Here is a 16,614-nt window from a genome sequence, read left to right on the forward strand (position 1 = left end):
CTGTTATAGATGTGTGTGCTGGAAATCCAAACTCAGATTTTCATGTCTATACAGCAAGCATTTTACCTATTGAGCCATCTCCCTAACATGCAAATTTTTGTGAGATATTTTCTTTCTTTTACTTTTCCTCCTTTCTCTCCTCCTTTGTCTCCTTCAGCAGGGTCTCATGAAGTCCAGACTCAATTCTTTATGTATCTGAGACTAGCCTTGAACCTGTTTTCTTCCACTGCCCATTGACTGATTTATTTAGTCAGTGGTTGGCAGAGTCCAGGGGTACATCATTGTGCTGTCTGTACTGAGTTCCTGTACTAGAACTTGAGTGAGGTTGCTAACAGGATCTCTAACTATAATACTGCCTGCTACAGAGGATGAAGGGTAGGGTTAGAACGCTGAGCATATAGTACAGTTGGAAGACTGGGTTCTTGTTTCATCGAAGCAAAAGGAAACAAAGGCCAGCAAGATGGCCCCAAGGGTAAAGGTGCTTGCCACCAAGTGTGATAGCCAGAGTTATAGCCTCTGGATCAACATGGTAGAAGGAGAAAACTGACTCCCAGAAGTTGCCTTATAAATCCACACATTCACAAGCATGCAAACATACACACACACAGTTTTTAAAAATTTAAGACAAAGTTTAGCAGACTAATAAATGACACACAGTCTGACAGCATTGTCTCTGTGTTCTGTCCAAGTCCCGCATTTTTTTTTAAGATTTATTCATTCATTCATTCATTCATTCATTCATTTATTTTGGTTTTAACACCCTAGGGTTTCTCTGTATAGCCCTGGCTGTCCTGGAACCCACTCTGTAGACCAGGCAGGGCTCAAACTCAGAAATCCACCTGCCTCTGCCTCCCAAGTGCTGGGATTAAAGGCATGCACCACCACCGCCTGTCTTATTTATTTATTTTATGTATATGAGTATACTGTAGCTGTACAGATAGTTGTAGGCCATCATGTGGTTGCTGGGAATTGAACTCAACACCTCTGCTCGCTCCAGCCCAAAGATTTATTTATTATTATATGTAAGTACACTGTAGCTCGTCTTCAGACATACCAGAAGAGGGCATCAGATCTCATTACTGGTGGTTGTGAGCCATCATGTGGTTGCTGGGATTCGAACTCAGGACCTTCAGAAGAACAGTCAGTGCCCTTAACCGCTGAGCTATCTCTCCAGCCTTCAGTCCCACACTTTTTGTTCTGGCTTTTAAAGTTTCCTAAAACTTGCCAGGCTTCCTGGGGATTTCCAGTAAATTAAGGATAGCCCAAGCAAGAATCTCAAGATTCCTGCACAGCCTGCTCTCCATCACCTGGGTCCATTTATCTTTAGGCCGCTTCCTCTTCCTGCCTGCCTGCTTCTCCATCGTCTCTTGCTCTCTCACTTCCACCTTTCTGTATTGATGCTTAGATTGGTACCTTCAGATGGCAGAGGAATAAGGACACATTTGCATCCTTCATACAACCACTGGGCCTGTCAGGAGGGGACAAAGATGGGATTTGGAGGACAAAGAGAGAAAAACTGAGTTGGGACAGTCAGAGAGAGATGTGCAAGCAATAAAGACTGGAATGTCATCAATGGCACCACCAGCCATGCACCCTGCCATCTGTATGTCAGCACCCTCATCTTTGAGGTGTGAGTGGAAATAATGAAATGATCCAGGCAGCACATTTACCTAGCACCCAGCACACAGTAATTACTCAAGGAAAACTGCTATCTCTGCTTTTGCTCTTTAGTTTTGAGGCCGAGGAGCATGTGTATGCAGCTGTGAAAGTCAAAAGGTTGACACTGCTGTCTTCATCAGTGGCTCTTTTTATATGTATATAATATGATATGTATATATGTATAGTTTTTAGTCATTCCTTGAGAATTCCATATGTGTGTACAGTGTGTTTTGATCATATCCACCTTCTATTCTTTCTCCCACAACACTTCCACCCATATTCTCCCTACTATGTCTCCCAATCCAATTTCATGTACTCTTATGTCTCACTATGTACTTTATGTCTCACTATGTATCTATCCTCAGCTGGTCTGGAACAAACTCTATAGACTAGGCTGACCTGAATCTCTATCTCTGCCTCCTGAGTGCTGGAATTAAAATTGTGCCCCCAAATCTAGATCATTTTGGGGGATTTGTTTGTCTTCCTTTAACCTAAATGCTTGGGGGAGGAGAGACAATCAACCAGCGCCACATCCCTGAAGAAAACTACCCCTCCTTTCCCCCCAGAAACCGTTAACTAGCAATAGCTCCTCGGCTAGGAGTGGTGCTTCGTGAGCCCCTCCCTCATTGTTCTCTACCTCACATTTTGAGACAGAATTTCTCACTGAACCTGGAACTTGTAGATTCAGGGTTCCACCTGTGCTGGGACCACAGGTGGGTGTGTGCCCTTGTGCCTGGCTTGTTTTTAAATGGGTAATTGAACTCAGGTCCTCGTGCTTGCATGGCAAGCCCTTTACCAATTGAGCAATCACCACTATTCTGTCTTTCACTGTTCTGGGCTCCTCTTAAGACTCGGTCTCTCTTGTTTCTTGGAGGTCAGGTTGCCAAACTTTTCCAGGACTCGAGTCTGGGAAACATCGTCAACATCCTCGTCACTCGCCTTATCCTGCTCACAGAGGACCAGGTGGGGATCTGGAGTGTGTCTCACCCTTTTCTCTGTCCACACCATTGCTGCCTGATGTCTCCAGAGTGGCAGGGCACCCATGCACCTCAACTTTCCTATCCCCAGCCCACCCTGGAGATCACCCATCATGCCGGGAAGTCACTGGACAGCTTCTGTAAGTGGCAGAAATCCATCGTGAGCCACAGTGGCCATGGCAACGCCATCCCAGAGAATGGTGTGGCAAACCATGACACAGCGGTGCTTATCACACGGTAAGGAGCAGGAAGGAGTCTGGAGCTGAGGCCAATGGAGCAAGTAGAGAAAGGATTATCAGAGTCCAAGGAAGGGGAACAATTGCTGGTGGAGGATAAAGGGGTTGGGAACCTTTAAGGAGCCAAGGGGAAAGAATGCCAAGAACCTGAAAATGGGAGGTGATGTCTGAGCCCTAACCAAGTAGTCATTTATTCCATTCAATCACTTAGTCAGTCAGTCATGCACTGTCAGCATCCTCTAGACCAACTGATCGGTTCTAGTGGGGGCACAGCATAAGGCTTAGGCAAGACTCAGTCCTCAAAGCTCAGCAAGTGAAGGAAGTAGAAAGATGAAGAAGACAAGTTCATCCAGGGCTACAAAAGACCTTGTCACTCACACAAGTGCACACTCAAACACACAAGCACACGTGCTCCCACCTGTTCTCTTGTCTTCTACGCCAGAACTGAGGCCTCTGGCATCAGCCAAGGAGGCCACCCAGCCCTCTCACTGCCCTCTGTTTCCACAGCTATGACATCTGCATCTACAAGAACAAACCCTGCGGCACTCTAGGTATTGAGTCCCATCGGCTGCAGGCACCATGGAGGGTGGCCTTGATCCTGGGGTGAGACCTCCCGTGGTGGATAGAACCTAGCCTGCACAGCCTTGGGTCCCTTGACCCACCACCCCACATTCCCATTTCCCAGGCCTGGCCCCTGTGGGTGGAATGTGTGAGCGTGAGAGGAGCTGCAGTATCAATGAAGATATCGGCCTGGCCACGGCTTTCACCATTGCCCATGAGATCGGGCACACGTGAGGCCAGGGGACACAGGATAGGGGAGGATAAGAGGATCTGGGTGGGGCTCCCTTAGTTCCTAGCAGAGCTGATATCCCTCTCCTCAGATTCGGCATGAATCACGACGGCGTGGGAAACGGCTGTGGGGCCCGTGGTCAGGACCCAGCAAAGCTCATGGCTGCTCACATTACCATGAAGACTAATCCATTCGTGTGGTCCTCATGTAGTCGAGACTACATCACCAGCTTTCTGGAGTGAGCATGGGACACATCACCCACCGAGTGGAGCACAGACACGTTGGGAGAGCTGACTCCACCACCACACCTAGCTGGTATAACCCTGAGGTTGTGATCTTGAAGCTTGACAGCTGTTTTCTTCTAATTACAGCTCGGGCCTGGGGCTTTGCTTGAATAACCGGCCTCCCAGACACGACTTCGTGTACCCAACGGTGGCTCCTGGCCAGGCCTATGATGCTGATGAGCAGTGCCGATTCCAGCATGGAGTCAAATCGCGTCAGTGTAAATACGGGGTAGAGAGAGCCTTCCTGCTTTCCTTCCTGGGAAGGGGAGGTGGCCACAGGGTGGGAAGTTTCACTGGAAACCCTCCTGGGGAAGCAGAGGGACAGGACAGCAGGGGAAGGGACAAAATGAACTCCTTACTCCCTATAGGGATACGGGAGGACCGAAGTGTGTGGAGTATCCGCATGCCAAGCAAACCAACAAAGAGCGAGAATAAGAATGTAGTTCTGAGCTTGGGGAAGAGACTCCGTCAGGAAAGGGTTTGCTTTGGGAGCCTAAGGTGTGATCAAAACAAAGCCATATATAAGCTTGGTGTGGTGGTGCATGTTCATAAACCAGACATTGGGGAAGCAGGGGTGAGTAGGTTCCTGGGGCTGCCAGGAGCCCACCTGGTAAATTTCAGATTTGGCGAGAAACCTAGTTTCAAAAAACAAGAAGGCTAACTACCTAGGAACAACAGCTTAGGTTGGTCTCTGGCCTCAACATGCATGTCGGAGTTCCTGTACACATGAGTGTGTACACACACACATACACACACACACACAGTGGGATGGCTTATGTATCTGGACAGCTAATTTGAGGGCTAGATTAGGGTGCCCCCTAAAGGCCACCCTTATGTGGGCTGCAGCAACATAAGACCCATGGGTAGCAGCACTTGGGAGGCAGAGGCAGGCGGATTTCTGAGTTCGAGGCCAGCCTAGTCTACAGAGTGAGTTCCAGGATAGCCAGGGCTACACTGAGAAACCCTGTCTCGAAAAACCAAAAAAAAAAAGACCCATGGGTAGTCATGAGCAATGTAGGCCAATTCTTGGTAAAATAGTTTCCCTAGAAATGGGGCTACTACTGTATTTGCCAGTGAACTGGAGAGAGCCTTCCTGCCAAACTCCCTTATCTTCTGTGAGGTTCAGACTCAAAGTTTCATCTTGGCATCAATAAGTGAGCTAGGGCAGGGTTGTGTGTGTTGGGGGTCTGGGGAGGCTCACACCTTTAATCCCAGCACTCCGGAAGCAGAGGCAAGTGGACCTCTGTGAGTTTGAAGTCCAGGCCTGCCAGTGCTATGTGAAGTGAGACCTCACCTCACAAATATGAGCAGAGTAACTGGGAAGATATCTCAGTGTATAAGAGCACTTGCTACATAAATGCAAGTGTCCTGAGTTCAAAATTCAAGCGTCCACATGAATCCTTAGTATCCTTAGTGCTGTGGTGGGGTAGAGACAGGCTACCGGGACTTCCTAGCACTTTGTTCAGGGAGAGACCATGTCTCAAGGGAATGAGGCAGAAAGAGATAGAGAAGAAAAAAGTGAGTTGGGGTGCAGAGGACCCCACTGCCAGCTTTCCCTCCTCACTCCCGGAAGCTAGAGATCTGCTGGCTTCCTGTGTTGGGGACAGTTCAGCCAGTTAGCACCTCCTCTGCCCAGCTCCATCTTTTCCTTAATCCCACTCTGACCCACTTCAGCCTTAGCCCTAGTGAGCCCAGCCCAGTTCCAGTCGTCCACAGGAAGCCTCTGCATTTGCACAGCTATTCCCGAGGTTAAGCAAAAGAGACCCGGTGACTATCAAACTGCTCCCACTTCTTCCCACTGTAACACCAAGAAACACATCCTGAAGCAAGCCGTATTTTGACATTTTTACTTTATTTCTTTTTTAAGACAGGGTCTCACTATGTAGTCCTAGCTGGCCTACCCTTTTCTCTGTAGACCAGGCTGGCCTCATACACTCAGAAATGCACTTGTGGCTGGGATCAGCGCTCCGTGTGACTGTGTAGTGACAGACATTTTTACTCTTCCCCCACCCCAACCTTTATTTTGCTGGTCACCCCAGCACCTGCTAAGGAATTCTGGGTCTACCTGTGAATGTCTTCTGTGTCTTGGAACTTAGTAAGGATGATTGATAGTAGCTGGTGCTTGCTGAGAATTTCATGTGTGCCAAGCATGTGGTATATGCCATCTCGTTTAAACTTCCAATGAGCAGTACCCCAAGCAACAGATGAAGGGATGGGGCTTCAGGAGGGTAGCATGTGCGTGTGAGTACGTGTGCATATATGTGCCACAATTGTAAGGACACAAGCTGCTGTACTTTGAACATAGATTTCTCCTTTAAGTCAGCATTTTGCTTCAGTGTTGAAAATTTTCCTTTGTGCGTTCTGTGGAAGGCATCCATACATGTGGAAGCCAGAGAATTGCCTTCGGAAGTCAGATCTCCTACCATAGGTTCCAAGACTCAAACTCGAGTCATCAGGGTGGTTTTTAACCTACTGAGCCATCTTGTCAGCATAGCTGTGTTTGTCTCTATCTTCCAATCTCTTTTAGATTTATTTGTATTTTTTATGTGTTTGTGTGCCTGTGTGTTTATATACACGTGACTGGAGGATAACTGGACGAGAAGCATCAGGTCCCTCGGAGCTGGAGTTGCTGGTGTTTGTGAGCTGGGATCCAAACTCTGGTCCTCAAAATAAGCAGCGTGTGCTGTTAACTGCTGACCCATCTCTACACCAACACCCCACGCCTAGACCATTCTTTGACTTCAAATTTTACAAAAGGATATCACAGTGGAGAGGAACTATCAGAATTGCAAAGTTGATCTGAGACTGGCAATATGTTAAACGGAACCATTTAGTTATTTGTGTCATTACTTTTTGAAACGAGGTTTTTCATTGGCCAGGATCCACCCTGTCTCTACCTCTTCAATATGAGAATATACAAACAAGTGCCACCACATCTGGCTTTGTTTGTTTGTCTAATGGCACTTAGATTTTTATGCATATGAGTATTTTTCATGTGTGTATGTGCCTGGTCCATGCTAAGGTCAGAAGACAAGGTTAGATTCCCCCAGATCTGGAGTTATGGAAATACTATGTGGGTGCTGAGACCCAAGCCCAGGTCTTCTACAAGTGTAACAAGTGCTAACTGCTAAGCCATCTCCCTCACCTGGCTTTTTCACTTGGGTGCTAGGGAATGAATTCAAGTCCTTATGCTTATGTTACAAACACTTTACTGACTGAGCTATCTCCCCAGACTCTGAACCTTTTATTTTTGAACAAAACATCTTCCTGACATAGAAAAATCATTTATAATACAGGCATTGGTTGATAGGAGCTGAGCTGAGTTGGCATTGTGCTTGGCTAGCATATATAAAGTCTGGGTTCTATCTAAGTACTTTTAAGATGAAAGGTCAGAAGTTCCAGGTCATCCTTTACTACACAGTCTGATGGCGGCTAGCCTGGGATACAGAAGATCCTTGCTAAAAAATAAGAATACTTGGTTAATATACGGTGAGCCTAATTCCTGGTCTAGCATTATCTGTCTTCATTGTTATCCAATGAGAGAACATTTATGTAAGCTGTCTCATTGACATTGTCAGAAAACAGGTGTTGAACTGGCTGACTTATAAATGGAAAAACAGGCCTAGATAAAGGCTGTGAATTCCAAGTCAGTACAAAGTTGAAATCTAGAGTAGCCTAGGAATTATTGCATATATGACAGTGTTTCCTTGTGAAACAAGGTCAAAAGCAAGGCTAGAATAAGTACATCTTAAGGAGTGGGGTTGAAGCTGAAGTGGTTTCATATATTTATAAGTGACCATGAAAATATAAGTCAGGTGAAGACAGAAAACATGGCATGTCCCTGTGAGGGGCAGAAATCAGATGCTCTCTAGAGAGAGCTGTTGTTTAAGGAATGTTTTTGAAATGTGTGTGCAGGTATCACTTGAGCTGACCCTAGAAGGGTACCTTCCTATAGCCATTGCTTGGTCCAAACCCAGATCTTCAAATCCAAGTCTCTCATCAGCCTGGAACTCAGAGATTGGCTTGGAAGGGTTTTGTTCAAAAAGGATGAATACAGATGAATTCTTGGATAGAACAATTCTGAGAAGGTGGGGGAGGAGGTAGGCTAGAGTGTGAAATTTTGCCATGCCTAAACCTGGTGAGGCTTTTCTCCAGGGATACTAACCTTGAGCTAAACAATCAAAACAGCTTTCTGACTGGGCAATGGTGGCGCACGCCTTTAATCCCAGCACTTGGAAGGCAGAGGCAGGTGGATTTCTGAGTTTGAGGCCAGCCTGGTCTACAGCGTGAGTTCCAGGACAGCCAGGGCTATACAGAGAAACCCTGTCTCAAAAAAAAAAAAAAAACAGCTTTCTGGGACTGCTCCAGTTTTGTGCAACAAATAAATGACCTGAGCCAGCCCAAGCAGAATTCAGAGGAAACAGAGGAACAACCCTACAAATTCAGTCAGATCCTACCTAGTCTTGAGCCTGCCACACATTCTCACAGCTTGAAAAAAAACTACAAATGAAATGCTTGTCCTGAGTCAGATCTGACTTTTCAAATTGTTCTCTCCTGTATTGTTTCACTCCCCCACCCCTAAAAGTGAAAATCCTTACTGTCTTTCATAATAGGTCCCAGATTTGAGAAGAACCTGAAGTTAGTAAAATTCAACACCCATTTCAAAGATCTGGGTTAGACTTGGCTGTGAGTGGTGCGACACCTAACTAGTGACTGGTTTTTGCTGTTTTGTTGTTTTCTGTAAAATTACACTTATTTATTTTGGGCATGTTTATTCCCCAACATGTATTGAGGTCAAAGGATAATTTCACGAGCCATTCCCTCCTTTCACCATGTAGTTTCTAGGGCTTGAATTCAAGTCTTCAGGCTTGGCAGTAAGTGCCTTTACTTGATGAGCCATCTTTATGTCCTGGAAGGATGGGTTTTTTGTTTGTTTGTTTGTTTGTTTGTTTTTGTTTTTGTTTTTTTTTTTCAGTTTTTCGAGACAGGGTTTCTCTGTATAGCCCTGGCTGTCCTGGAACTCACTCTGTAGACCAGGCTGGCCTCGAACTCAGAAATCCACCTGCCTCTGCCCTGCCTCCCAAGTGCTGGGATTAAAGGCATGCGCTACCACTGCCCAGCACGTTATCTTTCTACATCATGGTTTTCTTGCACCAAAATAAGTGTCACAATGCTCAAAGGAGTTTTTATAGCAAGTATAAATGTTGCATATGTACTGATAAAAGAGAAGTATCAGGCCATGATCCCAAAGGGGAAATCGTTAGGACCCAGGAAAGTGCTGGGTCCCCCAAGGCAAGTCTGTGGATGACAATGAGCCTGAGAGGTCTCTTCCGTTCTGCAGGAGGTCTGCAGTGAACTCTGGTGTCTGAGCAAGAGCAATCGGTGCATCACTAACAGCATCCCAGCTGCTGAGGGAACACTGTGCCAAACACACACTATCGACAAAGGGGTAAGCACCCACCAAGAACTTTCCCCTGAGCCCTGACTTTTCTGCCTGAGCCTACAGCCCGTGGCATCTCAAGTCACATCCCTCACGTTGGTTTAAAAGGCCGTGGTACTGTTTCTGTTACTGAACAGTGTTAACTCCTTAGCCATGCATCTGGATTCAAGCTGTGATGCAGTGTATCAGACTCCCCGCCTCAGGATCCAGCCTTTCCTCATTACTGCACCTGTAATTTGGGGGATGGTAGACACAAAAGAAACATTGAACCCAGAGCTCTGTAAAGTCACACTCATCCCTTTCCTCCCCTTCCCCTTTCCCTCTCTCATCCCTCACTCAGTGGTGCTACAAACGAGTCTGTGTCCCCTTTGGGTCTCGGCCAGAGGGTGTAGACGGGGCCTGGGGCCCGTGGACTCCATGGGGTGACTGCAGCAGGTCATGTGGTGGTGGTGTGTCATCTTCCAGCCGTCACTGCGACAGCCCCAGGTCAGCCCTTGAGACCCTTTCCCAGTAGTGAGGCGACTCTCAACCCCATCACCACTGTCTCATCTCTCTATTGTCCCCTGCTCCTTCCAGGCCAACCATCGGGGGCAAGTACTGTCTGGGCGAGAGACGGAGGCATCGGTCCTGCAACACCCATGTGAGCTTTCCAAGCAACCTTTCTCCAGACTCTCCATGGTCCTGTCCCAGCCACCCTTCTTTGCCCTCCCTGTCTATATATCACCCTCCCTCCACCCCAGCACTTCCCTTATCATCTAGCCTTCAAACTGTTTCACTATAGAAATAATTGCCCTCACTCCCCCTACCCCACTCCCAATACAGTTGAGTGTCTTCACTCTTCACAGCTCAATTGCCCTCAGAATCCAGCCCCTAATCATTGCTACCCATCAAGGCCTGATTGAGCTTGCTCTCGCCAAACCAGCATCTCACCCAGGGTCTCTCTACCATCCTTTTGAAGTCCATTTTGAGTGCATTGCCCTCTGGAGCTTCCTACTGCTTCCTCCTTAAATGTTGGAGTTCCCTTTGGCTGAGGATGGCTCCATCATGAAGATGTTTAGGTGTGCAGGCCAACAAGCCGGAGGAAGGGATGTTCAGAAGCCAGGAAAAGCTGCTCTGGGAATGAGCGGTGGCCTTTGAGGTCCCCTATGTAGGGATTATCAGAGCATTTCTCTGGCCCTCACATTAAAAAAGAACTCTCAGTCTCTTCCCCCAAACCAGCTCTCTCTATCTTAAACCTCCTCTCTTAAGAAAAGTTTGAACTCAGGACACAGGTATCTACTTCCAGCTCAGTCTTAACTTAATATCACCCAGTTCACATATAATAAGCCAGGTATGGTGGTACACACCTATGAGCGCTTAGCTGAGGCAGGAGGATTACAAGTTTGAGGCCAACTTAAGAGCAATACAAATAAGAGCAGTACGATAAGAGCCTGTCTCAAAAATAAATACACAGGAGCTGGGAAAATGGTTTTAAAGTGCTTCAATGCCAATACCCAAACAACAACACAAACACAAATATTCACACACAAAACATCTCATATGCACCTTCATAGCTAGAGTGGACACCATTCACCCTCACCTGGACTCCTGCCTCTAGTCTCACTCCACTCCTGCCACCCAAGACAACAGTTCTCTGCCCTAATGTCTTCATACCTGCCCCAGGACTGTCCACCTGGCTCCCAGGACTTCAGAGAAATGCAGTGCTCTGAATTTGACAGTGTCCCTTTCCGTGGAAAATTCTACACATGGAAGACATACCGAGGAGGTGAGTGAACCTCCCAGAGGCTGTGGGACCATTGAGTACAATAGCAATTGGCTTATAGACTCATGGAGCCCTCATTCTCTGCTCAAGGAGACAGTTGTCCTTGATACAACTCAATGGTACTTTATATGTAGGGAAACTTCCCTGTTCCCTCTGTCCATGGAGTCTGGGGTCTGTTGCTCTTGTCCCCTCAGGCAGGGAGTTCCAGGGCGACCTGGCTCCAAGTCTGATGGGGCCATGCCCCTCAGGGGGCGTGAAGGCCTGTTCGCTGACTTGCCTAGCAGAAGGCTTCAACTTTTATACGGAGAGAGCAGCAGCTGTGGTGGATGGAACACCCTGCCGCCCTGATACGGTGGACATTTGTGTCAGTGGCGAGTGCAAGGTAGAGGAGACTCCCAGGGAGGAAGAAAATAAGGTTGGGGAGAAGATTAGGGGAAGAAGACATCTCCATGACACCAACAATACAACCATTATCTCCCCATGCAGCATGTGGGCTGTGACAGGGTCCTGGGTTCTGATCTCCGAGAGGACAAATGCCGAGTGTGTGGGGGTGATGGCAGTGCCTGTGAGACCATTGAAGGGGTCTTTAACCCAGCTTTGCCGGGAACTGGTAAGAATCCTTCCCTCTGCATCCCTCGTGTGACTTGGATCAGGGTTAGTCTCATTATAGTAGCCCAAACCAGTAATTCTTTAGATGTGGGGATCCTGTGGGATCTGAGGTATAGTAAGGGTCTTGGGGAGCCCCAAATGTCCTGGGAGTACAGAACTGCTCTTAATTTTCTTGTTGAGACAAAATACCTCACCAGGAAAGAGAGGAGGAGGGAGGGAGAGAGGGAGGGAGGGAGAGAGAGAGAAAAAGAGAGAGAGAGAGAGAGAGGAAGAAAGAGAAAGAGAGAGAAAGAGAGAGAGAGAAGGGGGAGAGTTTATCTTGCAGTTTGAGGAGACAGTACATTATAGTACTTAGCTTTGTCCCTCTTTTGTGCAGTCTGGTTCTCTACATCATTTAGGGTGGATCTTCTCACTTCAGTTAACCTTATTTTAAAAAGCATACATAACTACCCAGAGACTTGTCTCCAAGGTGATTCTAGATCCTGTGAAGGTGACAATCAATGTTGTCCAGTCACCATCATAATTAGGAAGGGCCTTAGCTACTGACTTGGGATCTAGCATATAGAAATACATGAGTTGGGATTGTAGATCTCTCCTGTATCATCCTTGAGGTTTCAGGATGGGTACAAGGTCATTTTCTATCCTGTGAGTCTAAGGAGTTGGGGAACTCTCTGTACTAGTAGAGGTCTTACTATCAGGGAACTAAGAAGACATTCAGGACACCCTTTTCAGCTTGGGTTGAGAAAGAGAGCACCCAGGGAACGGGATGGGAGAGGGTTCTAGAACGATGAAGCTGAAAGCATTGCCAGTGGGATTGTGCCTAGATAATATATGGTTGGCAGAAACCACAAAGAATGAGTAACAGAGTACCTGTGTTATTCTCCAGGCAGGGTTAGATTAGGGATGGTTTGCTTGGTTGCTTGGTTGGTTTAAGACTAGAACATCTGCCCTGGGCAGTGGTGGCACACAACTTTAATCTCAACATTAGGGATGCAGAGGCAAATGAATCATTGAATTAGAGGAGGTCAGTCTGGTCTACAGAGTGAGTTCCAGGTCAACCAGGGCTACATAGAGAAACCATAACTTGAAGAGAAAAAAGAAAACAAAAAGGGTAGGAAAGAAAGAAAAAAAAGAGAGAGAGAGGGAGAAAAAGAAAGGAAAAAAGGACTAAAACTTCTAGCCTGAGGAAATGCTCAATCAGTAAAGGGTTTGTTATGCAAATGTGAAGGCCTCATTTTGATCTGCAGAGCCTACATTTAAAAAAAAATATCGGGGCATGGACCAGGCAGCTCAATGCGTAAAAATACTTACCTCAAGCCTGACATTTTCCAGAACCTAAGATGGAAGGAAAGAACTAGCTCTTGGTGTGTGTGTGTTCCTGATACACACACACACACACACACACACACACACACACACACACACAAAACCTAGATTACATTATAGCCTAGATTCAGGTTTGGGGAATAAGGGTGCAAAAGGTGAGAGGGACGCTATAAACCTCTCTTGAGAGATCAAGGAGAGCCTAGGAACAAAGTGCGAAAAGTGCTGGGGAGGTGACTTGGTCAATGACATATGCTTGACAAAGGAGAGTGAGGACTGTGAGTTTGATCCCCAATGCCTATACAAACACCTAATCACAATGGCAGATGCTTGTAACCATAGCTCTGGGGAGGCAGAGTCAGAAGGATCCCTGAGACTTACTAACCAGCCAGTCTAGGCTGATCTAAAAGTACTATGTCCCAGTGAGTAATGCCTCAAAAATCAAGGTCGGGGCTGGACAAGTGGCTCAGCGGCTAAGAGCATGGAGCATTTTTACAGTGGATCAAGTTTTGTCCCCAGCACCCATATTAGGTGTCTCATAACCACCTGTAAATCCAGCTCCAGAGGATCTGGTGCTGTCTTCTGGTCTACACACACACACACAAATAGGGTCTCATTGTGTAGCTCTCACTGTCCTGGAACTCGTATAGACCAAACTGACCTAGAACTCATAGAGACTCACCTGCCTTAGCTTCCTGAGTGCTGATAGTAAAGACATCTGCCATTACCCCAGGAAAAAAAATTAAAAGCAAGAGTTAAGTCTAGGATTTCATTTTTTTTTTTTACATAACTAATAAGTAATTTTTAAATTTTAAGCTTAAAAGAAAAAAAAATATGGCTCCTGGGGAACAGTTCCCGAGACTGAGCTCTAAGCTCCACATGCACAGATATATATATATATATATACTTAAAAATAACCCATAACACATACAAACAAAGATAAAAGATAGAAAAAAGTTAGATTTAGAAGTTAGAGGATAGGGTGTCTGCCATTCATGATTCTGGGATGTGCACCAGGGAAGAGTCTGTGTAGACATCCAAGTGACTGGGATAGGATAGTCTGTAAAGAGAAATGTTGGGAGAACCAAAAAAACATTGGGTTGGGAGATGGGGTAAAGATGTCAAAGAACATTGGAGTGATAAGAGAACAAGGAAAGAGAGATGAAAGACTGAGGCATTCTTAGGCCTAAAAGTACCTGACTGATCCCAACCCCTGGAGTGTCCGCAGCACCCTGGTGGTAAGATATTGACTAGATTAGGAAGCAGAGATACAGCCCAAAGGGAATGAGACTGCAGAGTCCCACACAGAGGACAATATGAGAGTCCAGACATAGAAGCTAAGACTTTTGAGAGCATGGGTGAGCAAAGATGTAGTGGTCACAGCTAAGCAGTCAATAGTGGTACCCCATGGAAGACCCAGTCTGACACTCAAATCACAAAATGTCACCTGTAAGGATTTTGACTTCCATGGTAACCTTTTCCCTCAGCCTTAGCCCAATCTCACTGCTCAGTAAGACATGAGGAATTAGATCCATCTATTCTAAGAGGCAGCCAACTTTGGGTTCAAGTTGTATCCAGCTATTTCTTACCTGTAAACCCCTGGTGAGCTGCCTAGCTTTTCTGGGCCTTGGTTTTACAATCTGTGAGATGAACACAGTGAGATAAGTAGATAGTCCAGTCAGTGTCTTAGGGTTTTACTGCTGTGAACAGACACCATGACCAAGGCAACTCTTATAAAGAACAACATTTAATCGGGGCTGACTTACAGATTCAGAGGTTCAGTCCATTATTGTCAAGGTAGGAGTGTGGCAGCATCTAGGCAGGTATGGCGATGGAAGAGCTGAGAGTTCTACAACTTGTTCCAAAGGCAAACAGAAGACTACCTTCCAGACAGTTAGGATGAGGGGTCTTTAAGCCCACGCCCACAGTGATACACTTCCTCCAGCAAGGCCACTCCCTGGGCCAAGCATATTCAAACCACCACAGTCAGTAAAGTGGAAGCTTAAGAACTTGTTTGATCTCCAGGACCCACCGGTGGAAGGAGAAAACAGAATCCTGAAAATTGTCCTCTACCTATACTCTCTCTCTCTCTCTCTCTCTGTCTCCTCTGTGTGTGTGTGTGTGTGTGTGTGTGTGTGTGTGTGTGTGTATGTGCGTGTGTGACTGACAGACAGACAGAAACACAGAGACAGAGAATGAGAACAATGGTCCATTTACTTTATAAGGTCCAAATGAGCTTGTAGTGATACATCCCTCTAAGCATGTAGCATGGAATAGCTAGCTGCAGTCATCAGGTATGAAGGATGAGGGACACAGGAGAATGTCGAGGGTGACAGCTGAATTTCACCACCCAGGGTATGAGGACGTCGTCTGGATCCCCAAAGGCTCAGTCCACATTTTCATCCAAGATCTGAACCTGTCCCTTAGTCACCTGGGTAAGCAAAGACAGAGGGATAACGATTGTGATTCCATGGGAGTTGGGGAACAGACAGAATGACTTCAGTTCTGATCCCTGTGTTTTAACCTAGCCCTAAAGGGAGACCAAGAGTCTCTGCTACTGGAGGGGCTACCTGGGACCCCGCAACCTCACCGCCTTCCCTTGGCTGGGACCACATTTCATCTACGGCAGGGGCCAGACCAGGCACAGAGCCTAGAAGCCCTGGGACCCATTAATGCATCTCTCATCATCATGGTAACAAAGAGGCTGGGGGCCAAGTACAGAAGGAGCTGAATATCCTATGGGGATGGGGATTCCACGACACCTCCAACTACTGAGTCCTGTACTTCTAGGTGCTGGCCCAGGCAGAATTGCCTGCTCTCCGCTACCGCTTCAATGCACCCATTGCCCGGGATGCGCTGCCTCCTTACTCCTGGCACTATGCCCCTTGGACCAAATGCTCAGCCCAGTGTGCAGGCGGTGAGGCCCGGGTGCGGGCCAGGGATGAGCACTGCAGCCAACCTGAGCTTCTCTGAACTAGCCAGGGCTAAGACTGCTTCTCCCTTCCCCCAGGCAGCCAGGTCCAAGTGGTGGAGTGCCGAAATCAGCTGGACAGCTCAGCGGTAGCCCCACACTACTGCAGTGCCCACAGTAAACTGCCCAAGAGGCAGCGTGCCTGCAACACAGAACCATGCCCACCAGAGTAAGTGTCCTCTGTGGGGGCAAGAGGGCCAGGGTTGGGTGAGAGTGTTCTGTGCAGTCAGGATGAGTGTTCATAGGAGGGTGGAAAGTGACTGGGACACTGAAGGACTGGAGTGACAATAGGATGAGTACTGGAGTTAAGGAGCTCGTAGGGTCAAGGGGTCAGTGCTCAGGATGAGGGGCAAAGTCAGATTGTTAGCTGAATGTACATGCTTGTTATCCCAGCACTTGGGAGGCTGAGACAGAAGGGTTTTTGTTTTGTTTTGTTTTGTTTTTTTTAAAGATTTATTTATTGTTATGTGTAAGTACACTGTAGCTGTCTTCAGGCACACCAGAAGAGGCCATCAGATCTCATTACGGATGGTTGTGAGCCACCATGTGGTTGCTGGGATTTG

At 46.9% G+C, this 16,614-nt stretch overlaps 1 protein-coding gene across 8 annotated transcripts in view; it reads left to right on the forward strand.

The window, feature by feature from the left end:
* Adamts10 (ADAM metallopeptidase with thrombospondin type 1 motif 10) overlaps window positions 1-16,614 on the forward strand; it is a 32,845-nt gene that overhangs the window by 12,050 nt on the left and 4,181 nt on the right. For 2 of the 8 annotated variants that reach the window (XM_031349982.1, XM_031349984.1), the window contains exons 6-21: window positions 2,539-2,622; window positions 2,728-2,873; window positions 3,380-3,423; window positions 3,558-3,663; window positions 3,754-3,900; window positions 4,034-4,175; window positions 9,288-9,395; window positions 9,727-9,872; window positions 9,963-10,026; window positions 11,049-11,151; window positions 11,343-11,530; window positions 11,635-11,758; window positions 15,435-15,515; window positions 15,609-15,772; window positions 15,871-15,997; window positions 16,091-16,220. In XM_031349982.1, coding sequence (XP_031205842.1) covers window positions 2,539-2,622; window positions 2,728-2,873; window positions 3,380-3,423; window positions 3,558-3,663; window positions 3,754-3,900; window positions 4,034-4,175; window positions 9,288-9,395; window positions 9,727-9,872; window positions 9,963-10,026; window positions 11,049-11,151; window positions 11,343-11,530; window positions 11,635-11,758; window positions 15,435-15,515; window positions 15,609-15,772; window positions 15,871-15,997; window positions 16,091-16,220 — 1,904 coding nt within the window. Of the gene's footprint in view, window positions 1-2,533; window positions 2,623-2,727; window positions 2,874-3,379; window positions 3,424-3,557; window positions 3,901-4,033; window positions 4,176-9,287; window positions 9,396-9,726; window positions 9,873-9,962; window positions 10,027-11,048; window positions 11,152-11,342; window positions 11,531-11,634; window positions 11,759-15,434; window positions 15,516-15,608; window positions 15,773-15,870; window positions 16,009-16,090; window positions 16,221-16,614 lie in introns of all 8 variants that reach the window. The other 6 variants (XM_031349985.1, XM_031349983.1, XM_031349987.1 and 3 more) reach the window with 6 other exon arrangements.

Source organism: Mastomys coucha, unplaced genomic scaffold, assembly GCF_008632895.1.
Source record: "Mastomys coucha isolate ucsf_1 unplaced genomic scaffold, UCSF_Mcou_1 pScaffold4, whole genome shotgun sequence".
Taxonomy (NCBI): Eukaryota; Metazoa; Chordata; class Mammalia; order Rodentia; family Muridae; genus Mastomys; species Mastomys coucha.